This window comes from Labeo rohita, chromosome 22 (assembly GCF_022985175.1).
Source record: "Labeo rohita strain BAU-BD-2019 chromosome 22, IGBB_LRoh.1.0, whole genome shotgun sequence".
Taxonomy (NCBI): Eukaryota; Metazoa; Chordata; class Actinopteri; order Cypriniformes; family Cyprinidae; genus Labeo; species Labeo rohita.
Window position 1 is genome coordinate 31,485,142 of NC_066890.1, and position 24,281 is coordinate 31,509,422.

At 36.1% G+C, this 24,281-nt stretch overlaps 1 protein-coding gene and 1 non-coding gene across 2 annotated transcripts; one reads left to right on the top strand and one right to left on the bottom strand.

Annotated features, from left to right (window-relative positions):
- The first annotated feature begins 37 nt into the window (after positions 1-37).
- trnaa-agc (transfer RNA alanine (anticodon AGC)) lies at positions 38-110 on the top strand. The gene has a single exon. It is a non-coding gene; the product is annotated as a tRNA-Ala (tRNA).
- A 1,902-nt stretch (positions 111-2,012) lies between these two features.
- On the bottom strand, positions 2,013-22,888 carry tm6sf2b (transmembrane 6 superfamily member 2b). The gene is made up of 11 exons (XM_051095309.1): positions 22,414-22,888; positions 22,138-22,274; positions 19,880-19,983; positions 13,640-13,737; positions 13,454-13,557; positions 13,051-13,133; positions 12,847-12,971; positions 12,653-12,754; positions 9,314-9,406; positions 6,803-6,922; positions 2,013-2,735 (listed from the first exon to the last, which is right to left on the bottom strand). The coding sequence occupies exons 2-11, from the start codon at positions 22,221-22,223 to the stop codon at positions 2,526-2,528; spliced, it is 1,125 nt and encodes a 374-aa protein (XP_050951266.1). The 5' UTR covers positions 22,224-22,274; positions 22,414-22,888; the 3' UTR covers positions 2,013-2,525.
- Positions 22,889-24,281: the final 1,393 nt, after the last annotated feature.

Sequence of the window (24,281 nt, forward strand, 5' to 3'; positions counted from 1 at the left end):
TGCTAAATACTAGCACACTAGGTTTCGTATACAGGAAGGGGAATTAGCTCAAATGGTAGAGCGCTCGCTTAGCATGCGAGAGGTAGCGGGATCGATGCCCGCATTCTCCAAAGTTTTTTTTTTTCGTTCTAAAAGTTAGAATAAATTTTTAATTTAGCATTTAATATAAGCTAGTCCTTATTTATAAGATACTGAGACTAGATTTGCTACATTTATGCCAGAAGCCGTCGTACAGTAAGTGTAATGTCATGTTACGTGACACAACTAGGGCACTAACTTAGGCCACCTATATGGGTCTATTAGGTTTTTTGAGGAAGAATACACATTATTATTGCAATTAATTACGGTAATATGTGTTACATTATATTTATTCCTCTCATAGCTCGACATCTCCTTTATTAATACAGTGTTTGGTACATATTTGACATTATATGATTATATTTTGAAGAAATTACGGGTATTTTGAGGGAAAAAAGGTAGCGTGTTATATATAAATTATATTTGTATGTCAAAACAACGGTTTTAATATATTGTTGTTTGTTGGATTAGCATCTGTGCCGTGTCTTGATTCTTTTTAAATGTTTTTTTTATACTGTTTCAGTTGCATTGAATAGCAAATAATAGGTTGTTTAATGGCAAGTTTCATTGTGAGAATTTACCTAATATAATGTGGCAACAAGCTATTGTTGTCAGCATGTTTAATTAACTATCCTCTTCCTAAGCAATACATTTCAGTGTGTCCAATAGCTTGTTTATTAATTGACTGTCAATAAATACAATAATTCAACGAAATACAGTATTCAGTAGAATAAAAGGTGCTAATTACCCCTGTACAGTTGAAAAAGTTTACATATACCTTACAGAATCTGCAAAATAAGAGGGATCATACAAAATGCATGTTATTTTTTTTTATTTAGTACTGACCTTAATAAGATATGTTTTACTTAGATGTTTACATATGGTCCACAAAAGAAAATAATAGTTCAATTTATAAAAATGAACCAGTTCAAAAGTTTACATACGCTTGATTCTTAATACTGTGTTGTTACCTGAATGATCCACAGCTGTGTTTTTTTGTTTGTTTGTTTTTTTGCACTGAGGACACCTGAGGGACTCACATGCAACAATTACAGACGCTTCCCTGATTCTCCAAAAGGAAAAACAATGCATTTAGAGCCGGGGGATGAAAACTTTTGAATGGAATGAGATGTGTAAATTTTTCTCTTTTCTGCCTAAATATCATATTTTTTTCATTTAGTACTGCCCTTCAGAAGCTACAGAAGATACTTACATGTTTCCCAGAAGACAAAATAAGTTAAATTTACCCTGATCTTCAAATTCCAAAAGTTTTCACCCCCTGGCTCTTAATGTATTGCGTTTCCCTTCTGAAGCATCAGTGAGCGTTTGAACCTGCTTTAATAGTTGCATATGGGACTCATGAACAACTATCACTAAACAAAAAAAACACAGCTGTGGATCATTCAGGTAACACAGTATTAAGAAACAAATATATGTCAGCTTTTGAACGGGGTCATGTTTATAAATTCAACTATTATTTTCTCTTGTGGACTATATGTAAATGTCTTTTATGTGAAATATCTTACTCAAGTCAGTACTAAATAAAAAAAATAACATGCATTTTGTATGATCCCTCTTATTTTGGTCAAATAATTAACATTTTTCAGATTCTGCAAGGTGTATGTAAACGTTTGACCTCAACTGTATATACTGAAATATTTAACATTATACATTATGACCTCCACTATGTCAGCATTGAAATGAAATTATCCACTTGGCTAGGCTTGACAGATTTCTGTACTAATTCCACTGGAACTGATTTGACGCCACACACAGAGCGCCGTTTGTGTGTGCAAGCAGAAATTTCATGCATTGCTCTTCATCAGCATGAAAAAAGCTGCTGAGCAAGGATTGCTTTTAAGGTTAGTAGTTGTAGAGCTCAACCCTGCTGACTTGATCATGTACATACAACGTATGCAGACGGAGATCTTGTTGGATAGTTTTTATTACCTATGAGAGCAGTCAATTTTTCAAGAGAAGGTTCTGGCATGTTTTACATTGTGACGTGTGTGGAACAGATGGAAAATACACTAGAATAAGAAACTTCCAGTTGCAGCACATGACATTTATTACGGTGAAGGACAGAAAGCTAATAAACTGCAGTGTTAGAGGTCTTGTTTGTCTCAAGACAGGTAGAACGAGCCATGCTTTAATGATCTCAGCCTCATGCAATTTAGAGTTGTTTTTCTCATGAGGATTTCAGTAACAGCCGTAGCTCTGGCAACTGACACAATCAAGACGTTTCAAAGGCAAGGTCTTGTAACCTACGTGATTACCAAATTAACAGAAACCCACTGGAACACAGTTGTGCCAATTAATCTGTTTTGAAATGCACTTTTTCTAAAGGAATAGTTTACTCACCTAGTGTGAGTAAAAATGATGATGGAACTTCAATACTAGTGTGAACTATTCCATTAAGGTCAGTGTTTTTGTTTTTCTCAACCGGTTTAACTTAATTTCTTCTCATTGTTAGTTTGCCCCACAGGTGCGATGGAAAGGAAGTAGTCTGGCTCTCGTTTGCAACGCAGGGCGAGCAGTACAGGACCGACCGCGTACAGCAGGTTGAGGAGGAGGACGGGCACCAGGGTCGTGATGGGAATCCTGTATATTTCTGCAGTGCGCGAGTGCAGCGACGCTCCGATATGAGACCACTGGCACTGTGGTGGACAGAAGCACAAGATGTTTTTGTGGGTGAGAGTTTGATTTAATCAATAAGACAATTTTTGAAAAAACAGGCAAAACAAATCCATTAAAATTGGAGGGCCTAAGCATGTTTTTTCCAAAACACTTTTGGCCACTTTGATTTGAACCAATATGCAACCAAACAAGGGATACGCTCTTAAAAATAAAGGTGCTTAAAAGGTTCTTCACAGTGATGAACCATTTTTGGTTCCACAAAGAACCATTTAGTAAAAGGTTCTTCAAAGAACCATCTCTTTCTTACCTTTTTATAATCTGAAGAACCTTATTTCGCCATAAAGAACCTTTTGTGAAACAGAAAGGTTCTTCAGATGTTAAAGGTCCTTTATGGAACCATTTAGACAAAAAAGGTTCTTCTATGACATCGTGAAGCACCTTTATTTTTTAAAGTGTAGTTCATCCAAAAATGAAAAATCTGTGATTAATTACTCACCCTTTTGTTATTCCAAACCCGTAAGACCTTCGTTCATCTTCGGAACACAAATGAAGATATTTTTGATGAAATCCGAAAGCTTTCTGACCCTGCATAGACAGCAACACAACTGACACGTTCAAGGCCCAGAAAGGTAGTAAGAACATTGTTAAAATAGTCCATGTGACATCAGTGGTTCAACCATAATTTTATGAAGCTACAAAATTACTTTTTGTTCATATATCGTGGTAGTATTGTGAACGCTTGCTGAAGACTGACACAGAAGAGGAGAAATTGTTGAATAAAGTCGTTATTTTTGTTTTCTTAGCGCACAAAAAGCATTTTCGTAGCTTCATAAATTTAAGGTTGAACCACTGATGTCATATGGACTATTTTAACAATGTTCTTACTACCTTTCTGAGCCTTGAACGTGTCAGTTGCATTGCTGTCTATGCAGGGTCAGAAAGCTCTCGGATTTCACCAAAAATATCTTAATTTGTGTTCTGAAGATGAACAAAGGTCTCACGGGTTTAGGACAACATAAGGATGAGTAATTGATGCAATATGCTATTCATATACTCAGCCAGCAGCTTTCTCCACATCGTAATTTCTCTAAGCAGTGTTGGGGGTAACACATTACAAGTAACCCGAGTTAAGTAATCAGATTACTTTTTTCAAGTAACTAGTAAAGTAACACCTTAATTTTCATTTACAAGAAAAATATCTGAGTTACTTTTTCAAATAAGTAACACCAGTTTTCCAATTTATTGAGCTCTCCTGTCACAATGTTGAGAGAAATCAGGAGTAAGTGCAGAGGCATTGTGTAAACATGATGGTTACTGCTGTCCTTGACTAAAGACTTGCACAAAAGCAGATTCAGTATTCCTCAAAATGAATAAAAACAGTAAAATGCAAACTCAGAATATAATGAAAAGCTGCAATAACTAAATATGTTAAATAACACAAAGGTCCACTTAAGTGCTGTGAAACACACAGTGTTCTTCTGTATTGACGTAATTTAAACTGAAACAGGAAGACAGGGCAAGACACATCGAGCAGTCCCGCCCCCTTTTTTAAATAGCCAATAGCGTTTTTGTTTATATCACAGCTTGGGCCAAAGCCTTAGAGCTCAGTAAAGCTGCACTTGAGAGTATATGACAGCCACAATCTCATCCATATCGTTATAAAATATATTCATTTACTCCAATGAAAAGCATATTTACACTGTCTGAATCGTTCCCTATCCCCTATATAGTGCACTACGTGCCCTTCACCGTACAGAAAATACAAATTCTGTGAACAAGTGATTTTATTTAGACCGTTTTCAGTCGCGTCGGATTCTAGAGAGCATTTGATTGGATGGAACGTTTGATGAGAAGCTGAAGTGCAGGGTGATGTCATCAAAATCGTTGATACATATTGGTGCAAGTTAGAGACTAAGTTGTATGACCAAAAATGACAGAGTATTTTAAGTGCAAGTGACCACACCGGTGCCTCCATCTGTCATGAAGTGAGCGTGCTACTATTTAGCTATTCCACACTAGAAAAGCATACATTTTTCTCAGTTAACATTAGATTGAGCGGCCATGTAAAGTTGCTACCACATACATCATGAAAAGCCATATTTGAGTTCGATGAATGATTGGCGTTTGGATGTCCTCCCCGATGTACTGTATTACCACATAGACCAGCCATTGATTTGTCGATCACAGACTGAATGACTCCGGTTTTCTGCAGCTAAGTGACTAATACAATTTTGGTTGACCAAGCCTCTTCTTGCCATTTTTTCACCAGAGATTGGACACCCAAAGTTTGTGATGCAGTTTGCAATTGTTCATTGGAACAATGGTTTCAGGAAACACTGAATCATCCGACTACGTTGGTAATGACGTAGTGTTGCCAAGTCTGCGGTTTTCCCGTGGAATCGAGCTACTTTTACACTGTTGCCGTGGGTTGTTTTTGATGTCCTCAGGTTGAATCTACCCTAATAATGTCATATTTATCCCCTGAAATGTGAATTTACCAGGGGAACCCCAACAAAAAATATGTATTTCATCCCATTTTTAACAGGGGACCCCCCCTCAAATGCATGTTTTATATGGATTACATAATTTGAGAATATTTATTTTCTTTTTGATTTGATACATTTAAAAGTAGACATTTCACGTTCTATAGATAGCCTATATTTTTCATGTCTGTAAGGCAAGTATACACAGAGTTTAGAATTTTTTTGCGCCCAAGTTCACAGAGACCGAGAGAGCAGAAAGCACATCCTGTTTGCTTTCGTTATTTTACAAAAGCGCAATGTTTCGTTGTTATTCTGACTGCACACAAACAAAGTAAAGTCTTTACAAATTCGAAAGATGTATTTGTTTTATCCATATGACCAAAAATGATGGAGTGTTTTAAGTGTAAGTGACCACACCGGTGCCTCCATCTGTCATGAAGTGAGTGTGCTACTATTCAGCTATTCCACACTAGAAAAGCGCACATTTTTTTTCAGTTAACATTAGATTGAGGGGCCATGCAAAGTTGCTGCCACATACATCTTTTAGATGAAAAGCCATATTTGAGGTTGATGAATGATAGATGAGCATTTGGATGTCCTGCCCAATGTACTGTATTACCACATAGACCAGCCATTAACGATTTGTCAAACACAGACTGCGTGACTCTTGTTTTCTGCCTCTTCTCATAATTTTTTTTAACAGAGATTGGACACCCAAAGTTTGTGATGCAGTTTGCGATTGTTTATTGGAACAGTGGTTTCAGGAAACACTGAGTCATCCGACTACGTTGGTAATGACGTAACTTGCAACCAGTGTTTTCCTGTGGAATTGGGTTACTTTTACACTGTTGCCACGGGTTGTTTTTTATGTCTGTGGGTTGAATCAACCCCAATAACGTCATATTTAGCCACTGAAATGTGAATTTACCAGGGAAACCCCAACAAAAAACATGTATTTTATCCCCCAGAATGCGATTTTTAACAGGGGACCCTCCCTCAAAACCTTTGGGCTAGTTTTGAGTAGCAATTGGGTGGGTTTTATTGTGAAAACCTGGCAACCCTGCCTGCGACCATAGTTGGCTAACAACTGTTATCTGAATCTATTTTATATTGCACTTTTGTAGAGTTCAGTGAAGGTCTCGATAGTGAGGACTCATCCAAGACCTTGAAATGTATTTTTAGAGGTCTCTGCCTATGGGTAAGTAGAGATGAATAGCCCTCAATGACATCCTCTCAGCTTTGAGGAGGCATTCATTAGTATGTGGAGCTGGAGATCTACACTGAAACTCCTACAGTGAAGTCCTGTTCTACTGGAGGTCTTTGATTAGGAATGCTGACTGCTCAGGCCTCATACTGGGAATTAAAGGGGGGCTGGATGAGCTTGTTCAGACCAGGGCTTTGATCGTGGTACCGTTTGATGGTCCCTTTCTATAACGTCAGCATATAGTAGACAGAAATCTCTAGATTCTGCCAGAAACTATGGAGGAAATACATTATGCCTCAGTGAACCTTAGACATATGATTCAGAGTTTCTAACAGATGTTTTCTTGCTTTCTTCTCACAGCTTCGACTCAACATTGGAGATGTTTTTTTTCATGTATTACCTGTAAAATGGCACCTGCAAAAAATACGGTCCGATCAAGCATCCAAGTGCAGCCAGGTGTGCAGAGCCCATATGCAAATGAACCCAGCATTGGAAGCGCATGGAATAGGAGCAGCAACATCTGGAGACGAAAAGACATCGTGCAACAAGTATTATTTCAATCTGTGTGTCAACACTACACGCCTTGCCTCTACACACCAGTGCTTTGATGGCAAATTAATGCAGTCCAACTCAATTCCCAAGGGCACCAGCGCAGCCGCAGCAATGCACTCCCGCTGAATACAGATCGGCCCGATTGCATTGAGTTCACACCATCATTCATACTTATTGAAGCTTAAAAACACAAACATGGATGTATTGCCCACAATTAGACCCTAAGCAGAGCCTGTTTGTGTTGCACAGCACGTGGTGTCTTTTAAAAAAGTTATAACAGCCTGTGAAAGTCATGTTTGCCTAGTCGTTGAATTCAGACACACTTTTAGAAAATGTCTAATGTCAGGTACAATGAAAATGAAGCTCAGGGACCAAAATGTTTTTTCCCCCACAAATACTAATTAAATTTATATAAAAAAATATATACATTAAATTATATCAATCTGAGTGCTTAAAATAAATAAAAATAAATATTTGAATAAAAACAACAGAATAAATAAAAACATTATTGTACATTATTTATATTTCTGTTTGTAGTTTATTTTATATTTTGAATTTTTATAAACGTTTTTATAATTTTTAATTTAAATACATGCAGTTCAAATGTATGTATCTATAAACCAATATAAATTTAAAATAAGCAGCTATTTAGGTATAAATAATAAATACAATTTCTAAAATTATTATTTTTTTATATTTATAATAAAGTATCACCAAAATAATTTATAGTATCTGATATTTAATTATAAAAATAATTTATTTGAAAATAAATAATAATTAATAAAATAAAAATGTCAATTATAAAAATAAAATTATAATAAAAATAAATATTTTAGCATAATATAATAATGAAGTATTACACAAAATAGTGTGTGTGTGTGTGTGTGTATATATATATATATATATATATATATATAAAGGTGCTATTTAGGTATAAGTTTAGATAATAATTAATAAAAATTCAAACAAGTATTTTAGAAAAAATCTATTTTAATATTTATTATAAAATATTTATTGTTATAATATAATTATAATAAAAAATAATACTTTAGTATTTATAAAAATAAATTACTACACAAATAGTATATATAATTTGTTTTTATATATTTTTTATATTTATAATAAAATAAAAAAGTAAAATGAACAAAAAAATTGCAAAAATGACTAAAAATTTATGTAAACATACATTATACATACATTACAAATGTGACTAAAATTTTGTATTATAAATATTCATTTATTTATTACATATATATATATATATATATATAAATATTTATTATAAAATGTAAAAATTAAAACGACAAAAAAATGTAAACTTATACATACAAATTATACATTATACATACATTATAAGTGCACTTTTAAATAATAGCTATTGAGGTATAAGTATAAATAATCAATAAAAATTCAAACAAATATTTTTTTATATTTACATTTTTATAATAAAGTATTACAAAAAATAATATACACCATATAATTTAAGATTTAATTACAACATTTATTTATTTGAAAATAAATAATAATTGATAAAATAAAAATGTCAGTTATGTCAATTATATAAAATTATAATAAAAAATTACATATTTTAGTATTTTTAATAATGACGTATTACACAAATATATATATATATATACACACACAGTTTTTCAATTATATACACACACAGTTTTTCATTTTTTTTCAATTATGAGTTGCAATTAGAATCGAATCAGTCCCACAGATGCTGAATTGGAATTTAAGCAGAAACATTACAAGGAATTTACCCTGCCCAATACATGCTGCATAAATATTCTCCGCAACACCTGGACGCGTCCCAGAGTGCACAGGTATTATGCGATCGAAGCAGGTCTCTGTCTTCTGTCCAAACATACGTGTTGGCTCGCCCTCGTTCCTTATCAGACACATTACCACACATGTCACACCCTCTGCTTGTTTGAGTTGATGGAGGGGCTCAGCCAGGACTCATGGGTGGGATTACCTTATCAAGTTCTCACAGCACATCTCCTGCCTGATCGATGGGCCACCATTGTGCCAGGGTTTCAGATAGAACAAGGACTTTTGATAACCTATTGACCAAGCTAAAACCCCAATCTAAACAAAAACAAAGGTTCCCTCAATACCTTTGTGCTCGGGTTGAGACAGAGGGGATATTCTTCGACTACCCAAGGTGACAATAAGCCACCCAGTCTATTGAGTGCTAATGATGAGTAATACCTATCTAGAAAGTACCGTACAGTCATTTAGAGGAGCTTAATGCTGTAAAGCTTAGGGTATTAAGAAGCAGAGATCTGCCTGAATGTGTTGGCCTAAAACTGACTGAATGTGGTTATTTGAGAGTATGTGAATATGTACTCACCATAACTTTGGGGAAGCCCACAGGATCCTTCAGATACGGTTCATACTCTGTCACATATCTATTGAGGATATCTAATGGGCAATCAAGTACCGCCTGTATGGATAAACATATGAGTTTCTTTGTCCCAACAGATTTTTGCAGAATTATAGAGATTATAACCAAGCATATGGTAAGAACTGGGATGTGCCCGAATAGTGAATTTGGTATTCGAAAAGGCACGGAAAATGAATAATGCATGATACGAGTCACTTAAGGGACAAGGTCAGCCGCTTGCTAGTTGTAGCGTAATTATGATTGGTCCCACCTAACATTAAAGTTTTTAAATATACTTTTAAACCTTTAACCCATTGGCCACCTTTAAAGTCCACTATATGGAGAAAAAGTGTTACAGTTAATGCTGTCAATCGATTAAATAAAGTAATTAATTAATCGCACCTTTTTTCTGAAATTAATCGTGATTAATCGCAATTAATTCCATCTAACATTGAAGTTTTTAAATATACTTTTGGACCTTCAACCCATTAGCCAACGTTTAAGTCCACTTTATGTAGATTTTTTTTTACAGTTAATACTGTTAATCAATTAAAAAAATTAACTAATTAATCGTCCCTTTTTTTCTGAAATTAACTGCGATTAATTCCACCTAACATTAAAGTTTTCAAATATACTTTTGGACCGTCAACCCAGTGGCCACCGTTGAAGCACTATATGGAGAAAAATTGTTACAGGTAGTGCTTTCAATCAATTAAAAAAATTAACTAACTAATCACACTTTTAATTGTTTTAATTAATTGTGATTAATTTCAGAAAAAAATCGATTGAAAAAATTAATTAATTAATCACAACTTTTTCTGAAATTAATCACTATTAAGTGTGATTAATCGTGATAAATCCCACTTAACATTAACGTTTTTTAATATACTTTATATTTTAAATATACTTTTAATACAAAAAATGTACTATTTAATCGCGCCTTTTTTCTGAAATTAATCGTGATCAATCGTGATTAATTCCACCTAACATTAAAGTTTTTAAATATGCTTTTGGACCTTCAACCCACTGGTCACTGTTGAAATCCACTATATGGAGAAAAATTGTTACAGTTAGTGCTTTCAATCGATTAAAAAAAATAACTAACTAACCACACTTTTTTTCTGAAATTAATCACGATTAATTGTGATTAATCACGATTAATCCCACTTAACATTAAAGTTTTTAATATAGTTTTGGACCTTCAACCCACAGTTTAAGTTCACTATATGGAGAAAAATTGTTACAGTTAATGCTGTCAATCGATTAAAAAAAAGTAACTAATTAATCGCACCTTTTTTCTGAAATTAATCGTGATTAATCACAATTAATTCCACCTAACACTTAAGTTTTTAAATGTACTTTTGGACCTTCAACCCATTGGCCACCGTTGAAGTTCACTATATGGAGAAAAATTGTTACAGTTAGTGCTTTCAATCAATAAAAAAATTAACTAACTAATCACACTTTTTTCTGAAATTAATCAAGATTAATCACAATTAATTGTGATTAATTTCAGAAAAAATTGATTGAAAAAATTAATTAATCGTAACTTTTTCTTAAATTGATCACAATAACTTAACATTAAAGTAATTGTGATAACTTAACATTAAAGTTTTTAATTATATACTTTATATTTTACATATACTTTTAATACAGCTGATTAAAAAAAATGTACTACTTAATCGTGTTTTTTCTGAAATTAATCATGATTAATTTCATGATTAATTCCACCTAACTTTAAAGTTTTTAAATATGCTTTTGGACCTTCATCTCACTGGTCACTGTTGAAATCCACTATATGCAGAATTTTTTTTTATAGTTAGTACTGTTAATCGATTAAAAAAATAACTAATTAATCACACCTTTTTTTCTGAAATTAATCACGATTAATTGTGATTAATCGCAATTAATCCCACTTAACATTAAAATTTTTAATATAGTTTTGGACCTTCAACTCACAGTTTCAGTTCACTATATGGAGAAAAATTGTTACAGTTAACCCTTTCACACGTGAGTTTAAAATATTCTAGCTGAGCCCCCAGAGTGAGTTTTTTTAGGCGACCGTTATTTAGAACGTATAGCCTTATTGTTTCCATGGCGACGCGTCGTGTTTGTCACGTGATACAACGCAGCCACAATAGCGCTGTAGTACACATGTATCACTTTTATATCGTTTTCCCCTTTTTATTATTAATATTCACAAACGTACTCACTGTATTATGAAATATCTGATATTCCGATTCTGAAATATGTGCAAGTAAATGTATTTGGAGGTTTAAACACTGTTATAATGAGCGTGTTAGTTGATCTATGCCGGGTGATGGGCGCCGCCATGTTAGTTCGCGTTGAATCCGAGCTGTGGGATTTACAAAACGCAAATTCATCCTCTCCTCCCGAAAAACATTAAAGTAAGTCTCTGGTGAGCTTGGAGAAGAGCAGAGTAAACTTTATAGTTACCTACACAATGTGTATATGATATCAATAAAACATGTCGTCAGATAACATTTGTAAGGATCATTATTGCCGCTTCCATAGACATCGGCGTGTATTTTGCAAACTATAAATGCATCGTTTTACTAGGACTTATCTGTATGTAAATGTCTGGAACCTAAAATAAGCATTATATGGTTGAAAACACGGAATAGTTGCGATAATATGACAAGTGCTCAGCGCGTCCGATCTGGCTCAGCGCCAGCCAAAGCGCCAAAGCAGATTTGAATTCAGCGGTTTATCACGTGACGCGCTGAACGTTCGAATCACACCGGTGTGATCGTACGCTCCAGGGACCAGCCAAGAATGATCACACTGGTGTGATCGTACGCGTGAAAGGGTTAATGCTGTCAGTCGATTAAAAAAAAAAGTAACTAATTAATTGCACATTTTTTTCTGAAATTAATCGTGATTAATCGCAATTAATTCCGCCTAACATTGAAGTTTGAATATTGAATATACTTTTGGACCTTTAACCCATTAGCCAATGTTGAAGTCCACTATATAGAGAAAAATCCTGCAATGTTTCTTTTCGACTGAGGAAAGAAAGACATGAACATCTTGGATGACATGGGGGTGAGTAAACTGTCAGAACATTTTTATTCTGGAAGTGAACTAATCCTTTAATAGCGGCTCCCTAATGCCCACAATTTATATCCAGGATAATTACCTAACGATATAATTGCGGGAGAAAGGATTTAAAGTAATTTTTTTCCCTTACATCTTGTATTTATTCCTTTTGGCGGTTCCATAGAGCACGTTATTTCCTTTCCGAATACAGTATTTGGGTTCAGGCACATCCATAGACCAACATACCAGTCCTCTAAAGATAGTGAATCCCATGGCAGCTACTAGATAAACCACAAAGAGAAGATCCAGTGGGCGCCAGATTAAGGCTTTTTTCTGCTCACGTTCAGCCTGATGGATACAAGCACCATTGTTCAAACATTCCAGATTCTGTAGAGAAAACACTAACCACTGACCAAGGTCAATGGTGTCTGGTTCTTCACCTTGGATGCTCCCACAAGAGGCATATCCCTTGGCCTGGAGAACAAGGAAACTGCTCCCCATATGGGCACCAAGAGAAACGGCACGTTAAGCCAGAAGGCAGGACGCATCTCTGAGCCATATTTACCTGCATGTAAAACGTATTTGGGAAGCATCTTACATGATGTTCAGAAGGAATATTTGATCTTTTATTTACTTTGACTCACCAACCACGATTCCAGGTACAAACACAATCATGTTGGCGCACAGTGATCCAGCCCAGAAAAGACCCAATGTGCGGTATTGTTGCCTGGGATGATAGGAAACACTAATTTAGGAACATCCACATCCTTTTCAACATCACAGCATGTACTTTCATGTCATGTTCTTGCCAGATCGTGTCACAACCTTATTTCTACTTGATCCGATCCTTAAAAATGTAATTAAATTTTTGTGGGTCTAACCTGTTGATTCAGTCATATTAAATCGTCATTTAGAATACGTGATTTTTACCCGAATAAAATCTCTTAACGCAGATGCTACGACATGAAACAACCTTTCAAAAATGGAAGATTATACATCTTAAGATATTTAAATTCCATACAGAGTAGACATATATAATTTACAAACCTGTTTGACATGCGGTTTATTAGCATCAGGTAGAGGATAAAGTGCACTATACCATCCCAATAGCACATCATGATAGCGTAAGGAGTGCCGAGATATGGCTCCCCCTGGAGAACCAGCAAAACCATTGTCAGATAGGTTTAGATCAGAAAATCGATAACATCAACACTGCTTTCTCATGATACTGACCATTTTCTGGTAGAACTCCATGAACCCTGAGGTGAAGCCATCATATTCTAGAGCGCTCGTGAGGTCAATGACACACGTGAAGGAAAACTCTGCAAAAACTGAAAAAAAGAAATTTACTGTGTATACATAACAACACTTTTGTTTAGTGTTGAAATGTATTTGTTTTTGAGTATGTTAGATATTGTGGTGTATGTACGTTAAGTGAGACATTTTTGTTACTTGAGATATTTTGAGTCATTTTGATTGGTCAGTTATGGGTGTCTTCATTCTGATTGCTTTACGATTTTTACCTTTGGTTACTTGATGTTTCGATATTTTGAAAGAATACTCGATTTTGATTGGTCAGTTATGGGTGATCCTATGGAATACTCCATTCTGATTGGTCCTATGGAATACTCTAGTCTGATTGGTCAGCTGTGACCAGCCCTCTGAAATATTTGAGTCTGACTGGTCAGTTGTAGGTGGTCCTATGGAATACTCAAGTCTGATTGGTCAAGTGTGACCGACCCTCTGGAGTATTCAAGTCTGGTCAGTTGTGGGTGGTCCTATGGAATACTCAAGTCTGATTGGTCAGCTGTGACCAGCCCTCTGAAATATTTGAGTCTGACTGGTCAACTGTGAGTGGCCCTATGGAATACTCTAGTCTGATTGGTCAGCTGTGACCAGCCCTCTGAAATATTTGAGTCTGACTGGTCAGTTGTAGGTGGTCCTATGGAATACTCAAGTCTGATTGGTCAACTGTGGCCGGCCCTCTGGAATATTCAAGTCTGGTCAGTTGTGGGTGGTCCTATGGAATACTCAAGTCTGATTGGTCAACTGTGGCCGGCCCTCTGGAATATTCGAGTCTGGTCAGTTGTGGGTGGTCCTATGGAATACTCAAGTTTGATTGGTCAACTGTGGCTGGCCCTCTGGAATATTCAAGTCTGGTCAGTTGTGGGTGGTCCTATGGAATACTCAAGTCTGATTGGTCAAGTGTGACCGGCCCTCTGGAATATTTGAGTCTGGTCAGTTGTGGGTGGTCCTATGGAATAATTAAGTCTGATTGGTCAAGTGTGACCGGCCCGCTGGAATATTTGAGTCTGTCCTGGAATATCAGTTGTGGGTGGGAGTCTGGTCAGTTGTGGGTGGTCCTATGGAATACTCAAGTCTGATTGGTCAGACCGGCCCTCTGGAATATTTGAGTCTGGTCAGTTGTGGGTGGTCCTATGGAATAATTAAGTCTGATTGGTCAAGTGTGACCGGCCCGCTGGAATATTTGAGTCTGACTGATCAGTTGTGGGTGGTCCTATGGAATACTCAAGTCTGATTGGTCAACTGTGGCCGGCCCTCTGGAATATTCAAGTCTGGTCAGTTGTGGGTGGTCCTATGGAATACTCAAGTCTGATTGGTCAAGTGTGACCGGCCCTCTGGAATATTCGAGTCTGGTCAGTTGTGAGTGGTCCTATGGAATACTCTGGTCTGATTGGTCAACTGTGGGTGGTTCTATGGAATACTCTAGTCTGATTGGTCAACTGTGAGTGGCCCTCTGGAATATTCAAGTCTGACTGGTCAGTTGTGGGTGGTCCTATGGAATACGTGTCTGATTAGTCAGTTGTGGGCGGCCCTATGGAATACCTGAGTCCGACTGGTCAATTGTGGGTGGTCTTATGGAATACTCAATTCTAATTAGTCAATTGTGGGTGGTACTATGGAATACCCGAGTCTTATTGGGCAACTGTGGGTGGCCTTCTGAAATACTCGAGTCTGATTGGTCATCTGTGGGCGGTCCTATGGAATACTCGAGTTTGATTGGTAAACTGTGGACAGCTTTCTGAAATACTCGAGTCTAATTGGTCAATTACGGGGCAGTCCTAAGGAATACTTGAATCTGGTCAACTGTGGGTGGCCCTCTGGAATACTCGAGTCTGAATGGTCAACTGTGGACAGCCCTCTGTAATACTCTAGTCTGATTGGTCAGTTGTGGGCTGTCCTATGAAATACTCAATTCTGATTAGTCCCATGGAATACTCGATTCTGATTGGTCATTAGTGGCCAGTCCCATGGAATAATTGGTTCTGATTAGTCATTTGTGGACAGTCCCACTCAATTCTGATTTTTTTGACCATTTTAATTGGTCATTTGTGGGCGGTCCTATGTAATACTCAATTCTATTTGGTCAGTTATGGGCAGCCCTCTGGAATACTTGATTCTGATTGGTCAGTTGTATGCAGCCCTGTGGAATACTCAAATCTGATTGAGCAGTTGTGGGCAGCCCTCTGGAATGCTTAATTCTGAATGGTCAGTTGCAAGCATCCTCTGGAATACTCGGTTTTGATTGGACAATTGCAGGTAGTCCTATGGAATGCTCAGTTTTGATTGGTCAATTGCAGGCAATCCTATGGAATGCTCAGTTCTGATTGGTGACTTGTGGGTGGCCCACTAGAATACTTGATTTTGATTGGTCAGTTGTGGGTGCTCGTTTGGAATGCTCGATTCTGACTGGTCCATTGTGACACTCAGTGGTCACATATTTCTAATATTCGCCATCAGTAGCAATGCTGTACTGTATATCAGTCTTCTAGATTGACTGTTTTGTAGGCTACTTTGTAGGCAATTTTTTAAATAATATACAAGATTACAACATAATTTGAACTAAAATGAATATTCAAATATACGCCTATCTATTTGGTGAGTAGTCATGCAATAAGTGGAATTTAGTCAGTCACATGATCAGATTGTTACATATTTTCTACATATTCTTGTATGCAAATGTCACATACTGGTCTGGCATCAAACAATAGAACATTTTCTTCCTCAGAAAGTGGGAAACTGCTCTTGTCTAAATGAAAGAGAAATTTTCAGTCACTTTGTTCAGTTTTAATTGCAGGCTTTGCAAGAAAACACATCTCTCCCTAGTGGGATTACGAGCTCGGCTTCACTGGCGCTTTCGAAACGCTGAATTGAAATGTTTTCGTCTTTAACTCTAAGCCTTCTGTGACGTGCCAAGAGAAAAACCTCACTAATAAGATGTTGCAGCGCTCAACTGCCCTATCAAGAGTTAACTAGTCCACCTTTATTCTTGCTGTCTTTATTAAAAAGATTTCAGTCATACCAACTATTGATTTCTGGCAAGGTGGAAGAGGATAATGATATCTGCTAGTGGAGGTGTGAACAAGAAATTTATATTTGGAGCCATGTGTTGGGTTTTTTCCTTTTCAGGTTTAAAGTGCAGCTGTGCCAAAAGGGCACTTTGCGGAGACAGCGAATACCCCATGTGGCATTTCCTAAGCGTCTGGGTGACAAATAATGAGTGGCAGGGGACATGAAAAAGGGAAATTCTTAACCATGGAGGCAAAAATAATGACTGTAAATGTCACCACTGAAAGCTCAGACACAGGATTTAACGGAATAGTTCACCTAGACATGAAAAATCTGTCATCATTTACTTCACTCTCATGTCTTTCCAAAACCATATGACTTATGTATTTTTCATGGAACACAATGGAGAAGTTTAGGGGAATACTCACACTGCTCTTTTTTATATTTAGATAAATGGTGACCAGGAGTTGTAAAGCACCTAAAAGCTTGACATGATGGTAAGTAGCCTAACTGATTCCTTTAATAATCTTCTTTTCTGAGCAAAGTTTCCAGATGGAATTCATAGCTTATTGTGAAAGAAACCGTGGGAGTAAAAGTAAAGACAGGTGTGTTATTGTAACAAATACTTTTCTTGTATCCAATTTCATGGTTGGATTGCTAGACTAGATATTGTCCAGTGCCATTCTTCTAGCGTCCACGAGTAGCTGACTGACAGCTTCGTAGATATAACGGCTCAAAGAGAAGTGCTGTATTGCCGTCCGCCGAGCACAGATGCACAGTCTGATAGTGGCGTTCTCACTCTCCGTCTTTCTCGCTTCCCTTTTTCTCCCCGAGCCCTTTTAATCCGTAGGGGTCTTGGTTTATTTTACCTGCATTACAGGTGTGATAATGGAATTATCATCTCCTTCATCACGGCAGGGGCAAAATGACATGCTGTGCCAGATGACATTGTCACCTCTCAGTCACTCTAACCTATAATAACACTGCTATCTTAAGCTGAATTTTTAGCATTACATTGCAAAAGCTCATATTTTTCTATTGTGTTCGAATACGAAGTAGGCACTTCTGAGGGCATTGGTGAGCTAAACTTTCTTTAAAAGCATTTGTTTTTAAATTTGTCCGCCAATAGTGGACATGTTTTACCCAAAAATGAAAATTCTGTCATTGATTACTTACCCACATGTTGTTCTAAACCTGTAAGACCTTCGGTCATCTTCAGAACACAAATTAAGATATTTCTGATGAAATCTGAGAGCTTTCTGACCTTGCATAGACAGCAACACAACTATCACATTCAAGGCCCAAAAAGGTAGTAAGGACATCAGTAAAATAGTCCATGTGACAGCAGTGGTTTAACTGGAATTTTATGAAGCTACAGGAATACTTTTTGTGCGCAGAGAAAACAAAAATAACGACTTTATTCAACAATTCATTTTTCTACATGTCCTTCATTGGCGTGTGTATTTTACTCATACTTCACACAAAGATTCACTAGTCCTCAACATCTAAGAGAAATGGCCATGAAAAAGAAGAAGCAGTTGACTTGTGAGGACAGCAATCATATTTAGTTTCTAAAATCCAAGTAAATCTAAATCCCGCAAAATTGCAACACATCAAGGTCGACAGAACAGCCTCTTAAATGTCTCCAAGCTCTGAAGTCTCAGTTAAGCTCAAGTACTCAAAAAGATCGTAAGTACACCAATTTCCTTCAAAAGTGTTATAGCTATGTTCTCATCTGCAATTCTCAACCAGCTGCTAATGCACTTGCATTTGTGTAAAGTAGCCGTGTTGACAAGTTTGGCTGCATAAGAGCAAAAAGCATAAGGTCTAGTATCTTCAGCATATTGCTTCTTTTGTTGAAGAAGTAAACTGCTGCAGAAAAACTTGGGTGACGTGCTAATTATAATGAATTGCATTATGTATTTGGACTAAAGAGCAATTATTGAATAAAGTCATTATTTTTTTCATTGTGCACAAAAAGTATTCTCGTAGCTTCATAATATTACGGTTGAACAACTGATGTCACATGGACTATTTAAACGATGTTTTTCCTACCTTTCTGTGTCTTGGAACGTGAAAGCTCTCAGATTTAAAAATATCTTAATTTGTGTTCTAAAGATGAACATAGGTCTTACTGGTTTGGAACTACATCAGGGTGAGTAATTAATGACAGAATATGCATTTTTGTGTGAACTATCTCTTTAAGGATAGTAAATGAGGAAAGGAAAGTAATGCCTAAGAATTCTGTCATTTTTCATGATGTCTGACATTTTAAACAATTTGAGAGGGAGATAGCGTCTTATGTATTGTACACATTTAAGAATATTTTCTTTTTTTGTAGTGTCTAATTAAATTGCTCAAGTGGATGCACAATAGAAAAATTTAGTTTACATGGAATGTTCTCGGAAAAACTAATATTTGTTTCTAATATCAGTTTTGCCCCGAAGTGTGGCCGCAACTTCAACAGGTCTTTGTATAAATATCCCTGAATCTTTACTATGGTGAGAGGAAATGTCAATGAAATGCAAGTGTCAGCATTTCTCACGACCAATTCGTACATATTTTTAGGAGGTGGTTAATTCGTACGACGTCACTCGTACAATTCTGTATGTTTTCTATGAGGGGTAGGTTTAGGGGCATGGTTAGGGGTGGTAATTCATACGAAATCCTACAAATTTGCCACCTCATAAAATACACAAAACAAACAAATTTGTATGAGCCAGGTTGTACGAATTAGCCACCTTGTAAAATATGAGATCCGTGAGATCAGGTTCTTCATGTTAACTACGACTTTTGCCTCAATAAACTCTTAATTTGCTGCTTATCAATGGTTAAGGTAGTTGTTTAGTTTAGGAATAGGGTTAAGAGATCTAAAATATGGTCATGCAGAATAAGGAATAAATATGTGCTTCGTAAGGACTAATAAACAACCGATATGTGAGTAATATGCATGCTAGTAAGCAATAGTAAGTGAGAACTGATCCCCAAACTATCCCATACAAATGAATGTGCATTTAAACAGATAAAGGAAGGTGTTTTTGAGACTTTGAGAGAACATTTCTGATCATTTGTTGTTTATTTATTTGAGGGTCAGAAAGAAATGAGGATGTGCCACATATTTCAAGAGTTAACCAATCAAAGGAGTGTCAAATCGGCTCATACCATAAAACAAAGGATCTTTCGGAGGGTTGTAGCGAGTAGCGAGGTAGACCAAGAGGAACACTGCCACAAGAACAGCCACCCCGATTTCCAGAATAACCACTGGCCTGTAAATGCAAAATAATATGATTATGAGTGACAATAATATCAGTTTTAACCTTCTGTGACCGACGCGTTGTCTGTAAATAGTTTAAAAAGTGGCCGCGAATCGCGGTCGGTTGCAGTGTTGCAAAGTCCGCGGTTTTCACTCTTCCCGCGGGTTGAAGCGACTCCAATGACGTCATAATTTCCCTGCTGAAGTACGAATTTACCAGGCGAACCCCAACAAAAAAAAAACACTTTTTAACGGGGGAACCCCTCTCGAAACGCGACTGGGCTAGTTTTGTTGGGTTTTGTTGTAAAAACCTGGCAACCCTGGTTCACAGGTTGTGAAATGTTTGCGATTTCTCATCTGACAACACTCGCCCACAAAGACTGTTCTGTTTTAAAAGAAAGACAATAAAAATAGTAAGAATGAGGAAAATTAAGAAGGAGGATCAATGTTGGAACCAGTGAACCAGATTTGCGTCCCTATAAGGAGCTGCAAGCTTGAAACAGACATTTTTTTAAACAAGTAGACCTATTACTATTATCATAGATGTATTGATAAGTTTTTTTTTGTTTTTTTTAAAGAATACGCCTTTCTTGAAGGACACCGTACTTTAATAAATTCATTTCTGATTAATTTCGCATAATGTCTTGTCCCTAATTGCTACACACCTATGTGTATTCAGCCATTTTCTTTCCTGTCTTCAGTAAGTGAGCGGAGATAAATGGTTTGGCAGCGAGAACTGTAATTATTCCAACACCCAGAGCACCAAATGAGATGGGAGAGCACGTGACAACCATCCTGCCCTACCGAGACATGATTACAGTTGTATGAGGAGCTATTCAGACAAAGAACACGTCTTATTGTCAACATGAGAGTCAATACAGCCTCCAACAGAGACTGTGGCTGTTTCACAGTTTAAATGATTCAATGCTGGCACAGAATTTCCATAACTTTTCCACGATCTTTCTGGATAATTTGATTGTTGTTTTTTTTAAAAGGCTAAAGAAAAATTCAGAATCCGTTCAACTCATTAGAAATAACCGACTCACAAGAATGATTCTGCAAATTGGGCATCACTAATTGTTATTTACATTTGACCTTTAGTTTAGGAATGTCAGAAACTCCAAATGAAAGTGTTGCAGACTGCAATTTCAGGCAGTCATATTTCTGTCCAAATTTAATTTGGTCTCTTTTTGTGATGTTAAGACCAGCCTGGGGAGAGATGTGCACACAAATGTCTCAGTCTTCCATGCGTGGTGTATAATTTTCTTGGCTTGTGTTGCTTTGGCGCTCCTGCATCATTTAAATGGGTGTAATGCTGCGAATTTAATATTCTGTTTCGGTCAGGCTGTAATTTCTACAATAATAATAATTATTATAATAATCTATTGTTTTTTTTAAATATATATATACCAATAAAAGCAGTAGCTTGAGTTTAGAACCAATCAATTACTTTTTTTCTCTCTTTTTTGTAAAAAAAGAACAGAAATGCTTTATGTCTGACTATCTATGTCTGACTGTTATTTTGTGAATAGTACCATATGCTTTCACTGCCCTCAAGTGGAAGAAAGAGAGAAATAAGGGACATATGTGACCCTGGACCACAAAACCAGTTTTAAATAGCATTGGTATATTTGTAACAATAGCAAAAAAACATTGTATGGGTCAAAATTATCCTTAAAAATCCTTAGGATAATAAGTACAGATCATGTAACTTAGATATTTTGTAAATTTCTTACCATAAATAAATCAAAACTTAATTTTTGATTAGTAATATGCATTGCTAAGAACTTCATCTGGACAACTTTAAAGGCGATTTTCTCAGTATTTTGATTTTTTTGCACCCTCAAATTCCAGATTTTCAAATAGTTGTATCTCAGCCAAATATTGTCCTATCCTAACAAACCATACATCAATGGAAAGCTTATTTATGACTGTGATCTAGGGTCACATATGAGTAATAATCTTCAAAGATCAGCATATTTAATATGATGTTAGTAAATCTATGCTCCCCATAGTTCAATATCTAAATAAGAGTCACATTTATTAAACAAATGCAAATAGTGTGACCAAAGAGGTTATTCTTAAAATTAATAACACTTTAAGCAAGTTTTTGTGATTTTTGATGAGAAATGATTACATTAGCCTTATACTTTGCAAGAATACTCACTCTTGAAATGCTGGAACATTGTTCATAGTATAAAGGACGCCAAGAGCCGTCAGGGAAAATAGAAAAACACATGTCTCCTGTACCATGATGTTCAATATTCAGTTAGTTATTCAATCCAAGGCTCCACAGATGAGAATCTACAAGTTGTTAGAGTAAGATGTATTAACAAGGTCATTATTACAATAGAATTTACGCTTGAAAGTCTTGGGGACTTTGCATATCAATAAATGTTATGCAGGTCTCTTGTGTTATAGTCGAAAATAAGCATCTACTTACCAAGGACACCCTCTCCAAAAATTGCAAGTAACCCAATTTACAATGGCCCTGTGGGGGGCCGCGTTATTGTAGGAGAATAATGGACCCAAACAAAGGCGCTTTTGGAAAAGTATGTAATTTGATTTTGTCATACATTTACATAATCGTGTTTAGTTTTGGTCTAATTTGTCAAATGCCTGTGTGCCAAAAAAGGAAGGCTCTGCCAAAGCCGCGACAGGCAAAGAGGCTTTTGTGTGGTTATGTGTCGTTTTGTACGCTCAAGAATGTACTTGTGAAGTAAACTAAGGAGATTTCTAACATTACTTGATGGATTACTAGGCTAAATTTGTGGCGTAGCATTATAGTACACTATAACGTACTATTCTATAGGCCAGTGTAGTTTAATCTACTACTGAACTTACTGACCTATAAATAAACGTTAAACTATAAACACTTGGTACATTTTAACTAAACTGCACTGTAAAAAAACATTTTGTTGAGTCAACTTAAAATAATTTGTAACCTGGCTGCCTTAAAATTTTAAGTTCAGTCAACTCAAAAAAAGTTTATTCAACTTGAAATGTTAAGTTATACTAAGTGACAACTTAGACATTTGAGTTGAATTAACTTAAAATTTTATGGCAGCTGGGTTACTTACCCATCTGTTAAGTTTAGCAAACACAAATATCTAAGTTGTTACTTAGTACAACTTAACATTTCAAGTTGACTAAACTTATTTTAGTTGACTGAACTTAAAATTTTAAGGCAGCAGGGTAACAAATTATTTTAAGATGACTCAACAAATTGTGTTTTTTATTTTTTACAGTGTGTGGGGACGGCCGTTCCTGCGATAAATCATATGTCCAACAGGGTGCGCTTTAACGAACCGAAAATGTACAATATCTGCATTTACTTGAAACACAAACGTGTTTAACATGCTAACCCTGGTGAAAAAACCAGCATATGCTGGTAGGTATGTTTTGATGCTGGGATGCTGGTTAGGTAGGTTTTGATGCTGGTTTATGCTGGTCCTTAGCTGGTTTATGCTGGTCCTTGACCAGCAACATGACCAGCAAAAACCAGCAAAAGACCAGCTTAAACCAGCTTTAAAACCTACCTAACCAGCATTCCAGCATCAAAACATACCCACACTGGTAGCATATGCTGTTTTTTTCACCAGGGAACTGCTAGCCCAAAACACTAGCGAGTTTAAATTCAGTTTTTAATGAATTTGACTTTGAATGAATTGTTGAACTGTCAAATGTCAGCATGAGGCAATTTGTCACATACATTTGTTGCAATTTTATACAGCTAATTTCTGTTGGGTTGTTAGTCAGCTTTTACGTTGTTGCTGTTGGATAACGTTAGTTTTGTGTATCGTAATACAGTTGAAATTGTTTAATAACACCTATATAATATATTTTAAGTGCTGGTACTGTATGTAATGGAAGATATTTGTTTTGTTGTTGAGAAACTGACCAAAATGAAACCAAACCTGAGAAATAGTAAGTGCAGTTTTACATGAAGGAACAACATGAGGCATTTTCACAGCTTTATTAGGCTACTTTTAGTATTGTTCAGTGTAAAGGATACATATTCTTGTTTAGACAGACATTTATATTTATCTGGAGGTATACAATGATGAAACTACAGCACTTATTTTTCCTGTAAAAATGGGCGTGGTCATTTATAAAGTTTAATGTGCGAGGCTTCCGGTGTCATCGTGTCCAGCTATTTAAGCTGTACAAAACAGATCGTTTTGCTGCTTGGTATTGCAAACTAGTGTGTCTATATCATATTATCTTAATTTATTATTTTATTACAAACACTGATTTGAAGTGCAAACAGTTTACTGCACTTTGTTGATTTTTTATACAGCGGCTAATGAA

Bases quoted from the DNA above. Each gene is read 5' to 3' on its own strand.
- tm6sf2b (XM_051095309.1), bottom strand. From the start codon at position 22,223: ATGGTACAGGAGACATGTGTTTTTCTATTTTCCCTGACGGCTCTTGGC. The intron at 13,738-19,879 runs GTATGAGCCGAT...TCTTTTTTTCAG, and splicing joins GAAAGATCCTTTGTTTTATG to TTTTTGCAGAGTTTTCCTTC. The intron at 12,972-13,050 runs GTGAGTCAAAGT...TTTTACATGCAG, and splicing joins TGTACCTGGAATCGTGGTTG to GTAAATATGGCTCAGAGATG.